The sequence below is a fragment of the Bidens hawaiensis genome, unplaced genomic scaffold, assembly GCF_021521415.1.
Source record: "Bidens hawaiensis isolate Kalapana, Puna unplaced genomic scaffold, B.hawaiensis_p1.1 tig00044823_1, whole genome shotgun sequence".
Lineage (NCBI taxonomy): Eukaryota > Viridiplantae > Streptophyta > Magnoliopsida > Asterales > Asteraceae > Bidens > Bidens hawaiensis.
Genome location: NW_027505919.1, coordinates 66,431 through 80,078, shown reverse-complemented (window position 1 = coordinate 80,078; position 13,648 = coordinate 66,431). Strand labels below are relative to the sequence as shown.

Genomic DNA, 13,648 nt, shown 5'->3' with positions numbered 1-13,648 from the left:
CAAAAGAAGTAAACAACTCAACAAAGGGGACATTAGTCTCTTTATGGGCAATGGAGCAAGAGTTGAAGTCCAAGCCCAAGGAGACTACATGTTAAAGCTTCCAAGTGGTTTGGAAGTAATTTTGAAGAATGTTTTGTATGCTCCTAAGTTAAGAAGAAACATTATTTCCGTGTCCCTTTTAAAACAATGTGGCTTTGATCTTAAATTTATAGATTATGATATTCATGTTTTGATGAATGGCATATTTTATTTTAAAGCTATACCCATGAATGGTATATATGAAATAGATCAAATTGGTGCGTCACATAGTAGTTCAATGTACAATGTCAACACCAAGAAACTCAAGAAGGACTTGGGTGATTCCTATCTTTGGCATTGTCGCCTTGGACATATAAGCAAGAATCGCATGCAAACTCTTCGCAAGAATGGTATTCTAGAAACAAATGAGTATGATTCATTTGATGTATGTGAATCTTGTTTACAAGGCAAAATGACAAAGCAACCCTTTAATAAAACTTTTGAAAGGTCAAAAGAATTATTGGGTATCATACATTCGGATGTATGTGGTCCTTTTAGACCAATGACTAGGAATGGTGAAAGATACTTCATTACCTTTATTGACGATTATAGTCGATATGGTTATGTGTACTTAATGAAACACAAAGATGAAGCTTTTGAAATGTTCAAAGACTTCAAAACTGAAGTAGAAAGACAACTCAAGACCACAATCAAAGTACTTCGTAGTGATAGAGGAGGTGAATACCTAAGTGGTGTTTTTCAAGATCATCTTAAGAGTTGTGGAATTATTTCACAACTTACTCCACCTGGAACACCACAACATAATGGTGTGTCTGAAAGGAGAAATCGTACCCTATTAGATATGGTTCGATCGATGATGGCTAGAAGCACTTTACCTCTATCATTTTGGGGCTATGCTTTACCTTCCGCCGTTCGCATATTGAATATGGCTCCAACCAAGAAAGTGGAGAAGACACCTTTTGAAATATGGCATGGAAGGGTTCCATCGCTATCATTCTTAAAAGTTTGGGGTTGTGAAGCTTATGTAAAGCAATACACCCCAAACAAATTAGAAGTCCGATCCACTAAGTGTATCTTTATAGGTTATCCTAAAGATGATTTAGGATATTACTTTTACGACCCTAGTGAGCAAAAGGTTATTATTGCTCGAAAGGGTAAGTTCTTGGAAACTAAGTTCCTTAAGGAAGGAACTAATAATAGAACAATGAAATTTGATGAGGATCAAGAACAACAAGATGATACAGAATTGGTTGATACTAGCACTCAACAAGAGGTTGTTGAAAGTGATCAAGTGGTTGATCAAAACACACAAAACGTTCACAGATCTGGTAGAGTTAGCAATCCACCTGAAAGATATGGATTTTTTGTAGAAGGTTGCTACGTGGTAGATTCGGATGAACCAACCACATACCGTGATGCAATGTCCAAGAATGATTGTGACAAATGGCTTGAAGCCATGAACGTTGAGATGCAATCCATGTATGACAACCAAGTTTGGGAATTGGTTGAACCACCACTCAACTCCAAAGCTGTTGGAAGTAAGTGGGTTTTCAAAAGGAAAACTGATATGCATGGAAACTTGGATACTTATAAAGCAAGACTTGTAGCTAAGGGTTTCACTCAAACTCAAGGGGTTGATTATGATGAAACTTTTTCGCCTGTAGCAATGCTAAAGTCTATTAGGATATTATTTGCCATAGCTGCATATTATGATTATGAAATTTGGCAAATGGATGTCAAGACCGCTTTCCTAAATGGATATCTTGAGGAAGATGTCTATATGGTTCAGCCTGAAGGTTTTGTCGATCCGAAACATCCTAATAAAGTATGCAAGTTAAAGAAATCAATCTATGGATTGAAACAAGCATCTAGAACTTGGAATCATCGTTTTGATGAAGAAATCAAAAATTTTGGATTCATCAAGAACGCTGATGAGGCTTGTGTGTATAAGAAAGCTAGTGGGAGTATAATAACCTTCTTAGTATTATATGTCGATGACATTCTACTATTTGGAAATGACGTTCCAACCATGGAAAGCGTTAAGGCTTGGCTTGGAAGTAGATTTTCCATCAAGGATCTTGGTGAAGCTGCCTATATTTTGGGAATAAAGATCTATAGGGATAGGTCAAGGCGCTTGATAGGTTTGAACCAAAGTACATACATTGATAAAATCTTGAAAAGGTTCAAGATGGAAAACTCCAAGAAAGGTTTGGTACCTATTCAAAGAGGGACTATATTGAGTTCAGCTCAATGTCCAAGCTCAAAGGGTGAGCAAGAGATAATGAAACAAATCCCATATGCTTCTGCTATAGGATCCATCATGTATGCGATGATATGTACTAGACCGGATGTGTCATGCGCTTTGAGCATGACAAGCAGATACCAACAGAATCCAGGAAACAGTCATTGGATGGCTGTTAAGAACATATTGAAATACCTTAGAAGAACTAAGGATATGTTTCTGATATATGGATCTGGTGAGGAGGAACTCGCTATAAAAGGTTACACGGATGCGAGCTTCCAAACTGATCGAGATGATTCTCGATCACAATCTGGGTATGTGTTCACTCTTAATGGAGGAGCTGTCTCTTGGAAGAGCTCAAAACAGGAAGTGGTAGCATTGTCCACTACAGAATCAGAATACATCGCCGCTTCATTGGCAGCTCAGGAAGCTGCATGGTTGAAGAAATTCATTACTGATCTAGGGGTGGTCCCTACCATTCAAGACCCCCTAGAAATCTTTTGTGACAACGAGGGTGCGATTGCTCAAATCAAGGAACCTCGTTCGCACCAAAAGACAAGGCACATAGAGCGGAGATTCAACTACATAAGGGATGAAGTTGAAAAAGGAAAGATATGTATTCGCAAAGTTGGAACTGATCAAAATCTTGCGGATCCATTCACGAAGCTCCTAGAAAGACCGAAACATGAGCGTCATGCGAGTGGCTTAGGACTTCGATATTCTAGTAATTGGATTTGATCTATTTTGTATTTACGTTTAAAAGACTTTTGTAATTTAACTCTTTTATATGATTATGGAATCTTGAGTTAAATTCTAATTTTGCATGTTTAATCCATGAATAAGTTATCTTATTCTAAAAGTCCGTAGTCGATCACATTTGTGGGAACAAATATGAAGCAAGACTATTATGAACTAGAATTGGTGGATATTCATAAGGAATGAATATGGAGCATAGGTTTGCTGCCAAGGTTCATAGATATTTGTGGGATACAAATATTGGACTGACCCGCTCTCAATATTACTACATGGAGTCGATGGACCTGATCATTAGTAATTTTGAGTAAAGGAGAATTTCATATTATCCTTAGACCTGAGATGTATACTGGGTCTTGATTTTCACTAAGTATTACACTTTGACTCTCCCCTTCGCTATTCGTAAAAGATGGTACATAAGGATGAGCTCGGGTGGAGTATAAAGTGATAGTGAGAGGCGTATACAGTCAAGATGGAATTTGTTCTTCTTATGTGTTGAGAGTTTAGATGTCTAAGGCCTGATAAAGTTGAATTGTAAAGAGAATGATCGCCTATGTCTCTTAGATCCAACATGACATCTAGTAACAAAGGGATATAATGATAGATTCACCTAAATCATATCAAGTAAGGGACTTGAAGGGATGATGTTATTGAATGGCACTTCGTCAAACACATTAGGGGTGGTGAACTGTTGTTAGGCGGTATTCACCACTTGCATTAATTTTCTATGTATCTCGTACAAGTGGGAGATTGTTGGAATTTCATATGCCCGAGACACATATTTATATTAATGTGGCTAACTGTGTTTGATCCAAGTCGGGTCATACCCAATAACAAGCTAGACAACACCAAATGTATTCTTTTAGTGATTTGATCACTTAGACGAATACCGAACACTGCGCAATTAGAAAATTGGTTTTCTAAATAATTACACTTGATGATTTAAATAAATTATCTGGATAATTTATTTATATAAATTAATTATTTAAATTGGTTAAATAATTAAGATAGCATGTATGTTTTATAAAATTAGTTTTATAAAGTATGAGATGGAGATGTTTTAATTGTTAAAACAAAACAAAAAAAAAAAAAATATATATATATATACAAAACCGGCCACCCATGTGGGGTGGTGGTTTTACCCAATCAAAACCAAGATGCTCCTTATTTTTATCATGGGTTCCCCTTTTTGATCCTCCATACACAACACATGCAAACTCACTTTTTCTTTCAAGAAATCTCAAGTGTTTTACAAGCTTCAACATCTCTCTCTCCCTCTCCATAAACTCACGGCAGCAGCAGCAGAAAAAGGAGAGCTTTGTGAGCTTGTTTTGTGTTCATAAATCCTAGCAAAACAACTTGGTGTTGTCACAAATAGCTTGGGGTATCACACTCTTGAGGTCTTCTTCTTTGGAGGCTTGTCATTCATCCACCATCCCTTCAACAACCCACTTGTTCTTCTAAAGGTAGAAGAAGGTACAATTTACATTTTGTGAGCATCTTGTTCTTGTAATTTTGATCCTTGGCTTCGGGTTTTTAGTTTTAACATAATGGTATGTTCATAACAAGTTTTATAACACTAGCTTCCGTTGCGTTTTCTAGTTAAATATGGTTAACTTAGACTTTGATAAACTTGCATAAAACCCAACATTAACATCACTTTACCTACCTACCATTGGAGAGAGATCAGTTTCTTGAAAGGTGGTGCATGTTGTTTCTTCTTCAAAGGTACTCCTTTTATTTGGTCTGATTAATAATAATATATGCACAGAGATTGCTTATATAGTTCCATAAAATTAGAACTTCATGGGGAAGTTTATTTCTGATCTTAATCATATGATCTGGTTGTCATGAATACTACAACAGATCTAGATTGAAAGACAGAAAGAGAGTTGGTGTGTGTAATTTGCTCCTTTTTTTTCCTATTGTCTTAAATAAATGTTATATAAATGAAAAAGAAAACCCTAATGCCGTGTTCCTGAGTTAAAGAGGGGAGCATGTTCCAGAGATTTTTTAAGGAGGGGAGAGGAGAGAAAAGGCTAGAAAACTTAAGTTCATACACGTTCTTCCAAATTGGAGAGATTAGGAGAGAAAATGTATGTGTATAACATTAACTACCTATTAACTCCTACATTTTCTCATCTTTTCTTCCATTTTTCATTAAACTCAGGAACACGAAATGAAGTGACACATTTTCCTCCCTCTCTCATTCTTTTCTCTTTCAATTTTTCTCCTTTTCTTTTCTCTCCTTAAATGAAAGTCGGGACACAGTGTAAGTTTCAAAAATCTTAAGATTACAAGGATTGATATTTTTAGTTAATTGATCACTAGACGTTGCTGTGTTTGTACAATCATTTGTGTTTTGTTCTTGAAAATATTTTAAGATAATCCATTTTTTTATATTTAATCTTGATTTTTTTAGATGTCTTTAGATCAACTTAGCTAGATCTTGGGGATGTTTATTCTAAATCTACATGGCTTTTAAGATTGGTTAAATGTTTAGCTTAATTAAATAGTCTCATTATATATATATTTGATGTTGAATCTTGAATTTCAAAAATTTTGAGAAAATATTTCTTTTATTTTACTTATGCATTGAACCATGCTAGAATATATATGTTGTGATGTCATATAGCATAATATCACATTAATTATGTTGGAATTCTAGGTTTCAATACTAATGGAATCACAGCATGCGATTGATGTAACGATTGATGTTACGATTGACGTAACGATTGATGTTACGATTGACGTAACAAACATGAATCAAGCTCCTTCCTCTTTTTCTACTACCGATTCAACAAATACATCATCAGCTAGAGGGGGTAGTAACAGTCTCATATAAACTGCTTTGGTAATTACAGTGTGCCAAATTATAGCAGCCATAGCTGTTTTATATTTATCAAGGCATGAACTTCCTCATGCTCGATTTCTAATCACTTGGGTTAGTGGTTATGCCTTCGGATGTGTCGCAACACTTCCTGTTCTTATTTGGCTTTATAAAATCCGTAATCCACCTTTAAGTCTGGAACAGCGGCTTACGGCTGTTTTTCGAGGGTACATTCCTAACACTAATGGCACATCAACAAAGTATATATGGCTAGCTGTAACTTTATTTTTTCTTCCTTTTGTGATTTTATAATACATATTTACGTAAATGATGAAAGAAAATACCTGCTTTTTGTTTCACAGAGTGCAGGTATATGTTGAGCGCTTCAAAATGTTACTGGATTGTTTTCTTTCAGTCTGGATTATCGTTGGTTTTGTTTGGATCTTTTGGGATTATGATGGACCTTCTGCTTCTTATGCTCTCAAGGTGGAAGGGTATGTGCAATAGCCATTGTTCTTTCATTTTGGTTTGAAATAACCGGCTATGCATTATGTTTCTCATCACATTTGAAATAACAGGGTCATCTATTTTGCCAATGTGCTGGATGTTGGTTTTGTGCTTCCGAGAAGTTGTTGAAGAAGACGGAGGAGCTACCGCAGAATCTATTAGGTCTCTTCCTACCTACAAATTCAAAATACATAAGAGAAATGATAAAGGAAACAACTCAGATGCTTATGAAGGTGGGATTGTAGCTGATGGTACTGATCGTGAACGGGTCATATCCGGAGAAGATGCGGTTAGCTAGTCCAAACCCTTGATAATTCTTTGAATTTTAAATCAGTTGTTTTCAAACTGTTATTTATTGACCGATAATTTTTTTAAAGGGCCAGGCTATAGCTACACCACCCCTATTGATTTAACATCATCAAATGACCGTCCACAAAACTATCATATGGCCATTTTGACCTCAAAAAAAAAGTTAAAACTTTAAAATTAGAAATTATTGTTCTGAACTCTGAACAATATTTTTAACTATTTCTGGACGGCCATTCAAACCAAAGATCAGGGTCAAACTTTGAATTGTTTTTGTTAGAACGGCCGTTTGTCAAGTATATGGACGACCGTTTGACCAAATGGTCAAACTTTGAAAAACTGTGGTCATATGCCCGTTTAACCTATATCCAGATGACCATTTGAAACAGTATGAGATTAGATGTCAGACGATGCGTGTACAACTAGTCTTTAAAAAAAGCAAGCTGTGTTTTGTTTCGTGAGTTTACTCACTGTAAAATAACAAAAAAAAAAAAAAAGAAAAAAAAAGTCTTACTTGTTTAATTATTTGTCTAAAAACAGGTTTGCTGCATATGCTTGGTTAAGTATGCACATGATGATGAAGTAAAGGAATTACCTTGTTCACACTTCTTTCCAACGAAGTGTGTGGACAAGTGGTTAAGGGTTAACAATTCTTGCCCACTTTGCAAGATTCAAGTGGACGACACTACTTTGGGCTAAACAGAAGCAACTGCTGTAAACTTTATATATTATTATTATGTCACTTATTATTATTATTATTATTATTATTATTATTATTATTATTATTATTATTATTATTATTATTATTATTAAGACGGTTATTTTCACTGCCTCTTTGCAAAACATATATTTATATATATCAAGTCTGTAACATTACTTCATTATCTTATCAAGATATTCAATAAACTATCAATTAATTATAATTCCTTTGCATATTCTGTTCTATACGACTTATGTTGTAAATTTTGTAGTCTAAAAACCCAAGAAATCAATCAAATAAAACAAACATAGAACTTGTATGCAATTGTAGATGAAGAAATTGACAAATGGATCAATATTTGAATCGTGAATCACTTTTAGATAAACCTATTTGCGGGTTACATGCAATGATTTATCGGATAAGAGAAAGATTTATTTATGTAAATAGAATAGAGTTTTGACTGTTTATGTTATATAGATGAAGAACCAGAGAACTAGTAAATGTTATGTGTTCTTGTTTTTGTATATGTTCGATCAGTGAGCCGGCCTCAAGGAATTAAAGCATCGATTAATATCCTACCTAAACCAGTTCCCATACGAGCCCATATATATTAATAAAAAGCCCACGCAACATTGCACTTGCCCAAGTAAATAATTACTTAACCCAAGTATAAAACTAATAACAAAGCCCAAATAACATTAGTGTTAAACGAGCCCGCACTCTCATGTAACCTAACTCGTTTAATCCCTACGTAACGTTATTTTCTCGATTGACAAGTTAACCCAATAACACAAAAATTAGCAACAACTTATACTTAGAACAAGAAATATGAATTCTATGATGATGAAATCGGTTTACGTTAACAGATCGACATAGCACCGCATATTAATTAGACATTAGTGAATATGTTAATATGAAGTCTGTTTGATAAGTGAATAGATCTCAAATGTTTGTCTTTATTGGTGTTTTTCTTTTGTGGGACACCACCGAGTTTAGTATATGATATGGTTTCAGTTTCACCATGCATGATTAACGTTTCAAACCTGACCCTATAATTTGAACTAGGACAGAGGTAGCGAAACGGGCCAGGGTAGGCATTGTTAAGTTGTGCTATCTGTGATAATCAAGGGTAAGATGAGTAAATAGTGTTTATTAAACAACATACCTCAAATGTCTTCCACTTTCATGTAAACTTTGAGGTTAAAATTTGCTATAACAACTGCAAACATGACTAATTTTGGTGATTTAGTGCACATAAATTATTAAACAATGTCAAAATCAAAGTATTTTGAGTAAAATTTCTATCGACTATATGCTAGCTATTGAATTGGTTAATTTATTGTTAAAAATTTGAATTTGTGTTTAGAAATGTAGAAATGCATGCTATATAGTGTTACTAGCTTGCTAAAAATTAAATTGTATGTGAATTTGGTTATTTCTGCAAATGTAGTGGACGAGATTAATGCATGCTTTAGGGTCATTCCTAGAGGGAGCAATTCTTGGATCCAACAAGTATTGGTTTGGTTAACGAGTTAGATGCTAATTTTGGTGTTTAAGTTCACAAATGTACACATTAAAGGGCTTTGGCTTGAATTAAGGTTTTTCCTTTCTTTAAAGAGTTAAGGGTTCAAGTCTTGTAAAACAAACATAATTGAAGAACAGTGATAGCGTTTATGTGAGTTGCCAGTAAAAGATTATAAAAGTGTTGATCGATCATGTTAATTTGCTTATATATATGGATATTGAGGTATATGTTTATTGAAACATATTATTAATTTACGTGAAATTTTTGATGGTATTTTTCCACTTTTTCCTGGTTTCTTTTTGTTCCCTCCCAATTTTCCCCATTTTTGATTTATTTTCAAAATACAAAAATAATAACTATTTTTATATATAATTAATGTCAAACAATGTGTAAACTAAAAATTATTTCTCAAATAAATCAGGAGATTAAAATATTACAATAAATTAAAATAAAAGGTTCAACAACAAAAATAAATTAGTATTGGAAATGTCATCCCAACGTTTTGCCACTTGACACTTTCAGTTAAGAATTGTCCCCGGCATCTCAACGGAATCTGTGAAGTGGTAGGTTAAGATGAAATTCATGTATTTAGTTTGTTGTTCTTCGTCCATAGCTAGTTGTTTTCACATAAACTATCAGAACATCCTCTTGCATAAGACAGGGCTTCTCCTCTCGAATTCAGGTTCTTTGGTCGCATTTGACTTCATTGAACGTGCTAAGCTTGTAAATCTTGTTTAGATGCTCGTCTTTGTTCGACAAGGATGCGAAAGATCCCTTACCCTTCCTAAATTGTCTTTCGGGCTCAACAAAAACATGTGGATCGGTTTCATCTTCGGGATTGGTGTTAAGAAATTGGGTTTATGAAGACGTCGTGTAGTCCCTCGTTTCATTTGTCCTTAATCTTTTTGTGGGTTGTGAATCGGTACCATTAGAGAAATAATGGCCCAACATGGATAATCACGAACAACATCCCACGCCGCCATATGTGAAAACCCTTTTTTGCACGAACTCTTTAAAGTCCATGGTTGCTTTCAGTATCACATTTTCTTTGCCATCGGCATTAGCCCGGCCCATTGTGAATCGCTGAATGTAACACCTTACTTTTGAAATAATAAATAATAGAATTTGTCTATTTAATGGTGTGTTATCATTTAATTAAGTTAAATAATAATAAGTTGGGTTGTGGGCATCGAAAATAAAAGATGGGTTAAGAGAATGGTTGTGTGCCTTAAGGTCAATGAGCTTATACTATATAAACCCCTTAAACCTCCTAAAACCTTAAACCATCATTTTCACATTTTCCTCCACACACTCAAACACACACACAAACGCTCTCCTTCAAATCTATATCCAAATCCGAGATAAATGAGGACATATTTCGTGTTCAAGCGTCACCAAACAATAATAAACCTGTCTAGATCACATGTTGACTCAGATCCGTAGCGAATCGGACCCACACAGGTACGCTTTTGATCAAAAGTCTAAGTGTTTGAGGTTGTTAATTTTCCATGAAACTGAGTAGGATAGTAATTTAGACCATAAAGTGTAAGGAAAGCATAAATTTTACAGTAAACGAGTTAACATGTGCGATCCGGGACGAACGGGTGACGTTCAGATCCTGTTAAAGCAAGAAGGTGAAGTTGTTATGACCCAGAACTTGTTGTAGTAGTAAAACGGGTCTCTAAAAGGGATGATAGAAAACGTGTATAATAGAAATGCACGAAAACCATTTTTGTTACGCATTCATAAGAAACGCACAAAAAAACATGTAGTTGTTACTGTGGTTGAACTCAGCTGCAGGTTGCCAGCTTCAACACAAAACCACTGGATATATAAAAATTAAGTTGACATGAATGTAGTCAAAACTATTGGTTTGGCCTGTTTTGAACAACTACAGTTCGTCTTTACACTTTTATAGGTTACACATACCTGAGTAGGCGCCGACTTTGGTGCAAGTGATGGTAGGCTATTTTGCATTTTACATTACCTACCAGTTGGATTGGAGAATTACCTCTTCCCATAAGGTGACCTTACAGATACTCAAATTCCATCTGATGTTCATTTGCCTAATCAAAACTCAAAAACACAGTGCATATCAAATAACAATGGTCAAAATCACATGCACTCGAAATCCAAAACACCTATCAAAAGCATAATGTAGCCGTACGTTTGCCAAAAATCCAAAAGGTTTTAACCCGAAAATCCATTATCGTTAACAAAGGCATATTAGGCAAGAAATCCGAAAGTCTTGCCGAAAATGGAAACCATCTCTATCGCCGCGACAACAGGTGGATACCGTCTCCACCGTCCATCTGGCATCTTGAGGGGGAAATTCACTCTCTTTGTATGCTCCGGCAATTCGTATGTTTCAATCAAATTGATGAGTGAACCCAACAGAGGAGACCCTGGTTTTGCCAAATCTGAAGTAAAGAGGTAGTGGAAATTAGTGTACAACATCACCTACATAGTGTACAACATGTTGATGCACAACTTAGCGTATAACATCACCTACATAGAGTACAAAATGCTGATGTACAACTCAATTAAAATTTTAATATTAAAAATTGTTAATATCTTCACCCAAATAGAGAAGATTGTATTTGTATATTTACATGAGGTTGACGAGAATGAGACAAATTGAGTATAAATATATTCATTCTATCAAAAATATACACGGAACTAATAATTAATAAATGAATTTCCAACAACATTGGTTTGTAGTCTCAATAATTAAATGCGTATATATAATTTGTGCAAGCCTTCTTGTTCGTGTGTGAAATCATATAGTTTGTTTATTCTCGTGAGCATGATCAACGTTGGCACAACCCCCAACCCCCCCCCCCCCCCCCCACACCCCCGCAACAAATTGCAGGTTGTCCATGCACAACTTTTTGGTTTGTTAAATAGATATTACAGAAAAGGGTATAACAGTAAATTGAGAATTAAGACTGAAATTTCAGTTTAAGGTTAGTTTTAGGGCCCTACTAGAGATATCACCCTAAATTAAAAACACCCACACAATCCGCCACGGATTGGGTGATCCACCATGGATCAACTGCTTTTGTCTTATTATGTCAAAATTTTTTGTCTTATTATGTCTATACCATATCCGCCACAGATAGGGCTATCCGCCACAGATCTCGTACACGTCAACCTCGGACTATCAAATCAGTTTGACTTCATACACGATCCGCCACGGATCGATTCAATAATTGATTTTAAGGCTACCGTCTCCCTTTCTTTATATATTATGAATGGCTTCAAGGCTCCAAGGTGTCCTATATTTATATATTGATTCAATATTTGTTAAAATATACAAAGAAAATGTCGTTGCATGATATTTTGTTTGGTGACGGGAACGACGAGCAGTCGGGCTACGCATATAACGATCAGCCGGAGAAGTTGGGTTTGCTAGATTTGAATGAACTTCCAGACTCTAGTTATTTATTTATTACAATAGTGCGCCAGTTATTTTTTAAATATTATACGTTGCCATTATATTTTATCAGGGGTATGTCATATACGGTAGTCACCCTTCCTGGCCGGAGGAAAATACACGATGCCAGACCCGAACAACCTTATGGTCAGTCTTCGCAGCAGTTACATGCAGACGATCCGTATTACGGAATCTAGAATTCGTACTAGTTACCTTTTGGAGAGCAACCATACGTGTCACGACCAGTCACGAGAAACGTCGTTGATGGCATTCAAGAGGCTCACGTCGAAGGAGGCGACGACGACGATGATGATGATGGTGGTGGTGGTGGTGGTGGTGATCGTTACATATGCCAGGAGACATTTTCCTATGTAACTGATAATGTATGACATATGTTTTTTTAACTTATTATTCTTTTTCAACACATTACTAAATAATACTTTATTTACATTGCTTGATATCAGTATTTTAATTCTCTTGATGAGTTGGTGGATTGGGTTAAGAAGACAGGACGGGAGCATGGTTGTGTTATCTCTGTCCAACGTTCAAAGAACAAAAGTGTTGAACTTGTACGCAATCGAGGAGGGGCCAAAACTCAAGGCCAGGGTGAGGCATACTGGGAGTATTAAAAGGGGTTGTCCATTTAAACTTATTGGGAGGTACAACGCGGCAGGTGATTGTTGGAAGTTAGAGGTTGTCAAAGAGACGCACAACCACGGTCCCGTTGTGTTTGAGGAGGGGAACCCGGCTCTACGGAAAATGACCGACGAGGAAGTTGATATGGTTGCGCCGTTACATAGGCAGGGTCTGAGGTCTACTCAAATTAAGGCAGCCTTAAAGAAACAGTTTCCTGGTAACAAATGTATTAATAAGGACATATACCACATCTTGAAGCTCGTTGATGGCCAAGATAAAATTGGTGACACCCCCTTGCAGGTACTTTTTGTAAGAATATTATTATTTTGTAAAACTATTTTTAATATATATTATTTTGTAAGACTATTTTTATTATATATTATTTTGTTTTATTATTTTTAATATTTTGTAAGACTATTTTTAATATATATTATTTGTAATATTTAGTAATTTTTTGTTAAACCCAATGTAGGTACAGAAACTTTCTTGTGTCCCATGGGTTCACCTTTCACACATTGGAGAATCCTTCCACCAACAGGACGGAGAATATTTTCTGCTGTCATGAGAAGTCGCATACCGTGTGGTGTGCGTTCCCAGATTTGTTTTTGATTGACATGACGTACAACACCAACATGTACAAGTGGTCGTTTGTTCAGTTTGTTGGTGTGACTTAG

General features: G+C 35.5%; 1 protein-coding gene and 1 pseudogene across 1 annotated transcript; both read left to right on the top strand.

The window, feature by feature from the left end:
- Positions 1-12,535, top strand: part of LOC143615923 (E3 ubiquitin-protein ligase At4g11680-like) — a 35,560-nt pseudogene extending 23,025 nt beyond the window's left edge.
- A 322-nt stretch (positions 12,536-12,857) lies between these two features.
- LOC143615922 (uncharacterized) lies at positions 12,858-13,648 on the top strand. The gene is made up of 2 exons (XM_077088914.1): positions 12,858-13,150; positions 13,447-13,648. Exons 1-2 carry the CDS (start codon positions 12,858-12,860, stop codon positions 13,646-13,648), a joined length of 495 nt encoding a protein of 164 aa, XP_076945029.1.

Excerpts from the sequence above, each read along its gene's own strand:
- LOC143615922 (XM_077088914.1), top strand. The coding sequence starts at position 12,858 with ATGGTTGTGTTATCTCTGTCCAACGTTCAAAGAACAAAAGTGTTGAAC. Across the intron at positions 13,151-13,446 it reads TTACATAGGCAGGGTCTGAG|GTACAGAAACTTTCTTGTGT; the intron begins GTCTACTCAAAT and ends AACCCAATGTAG.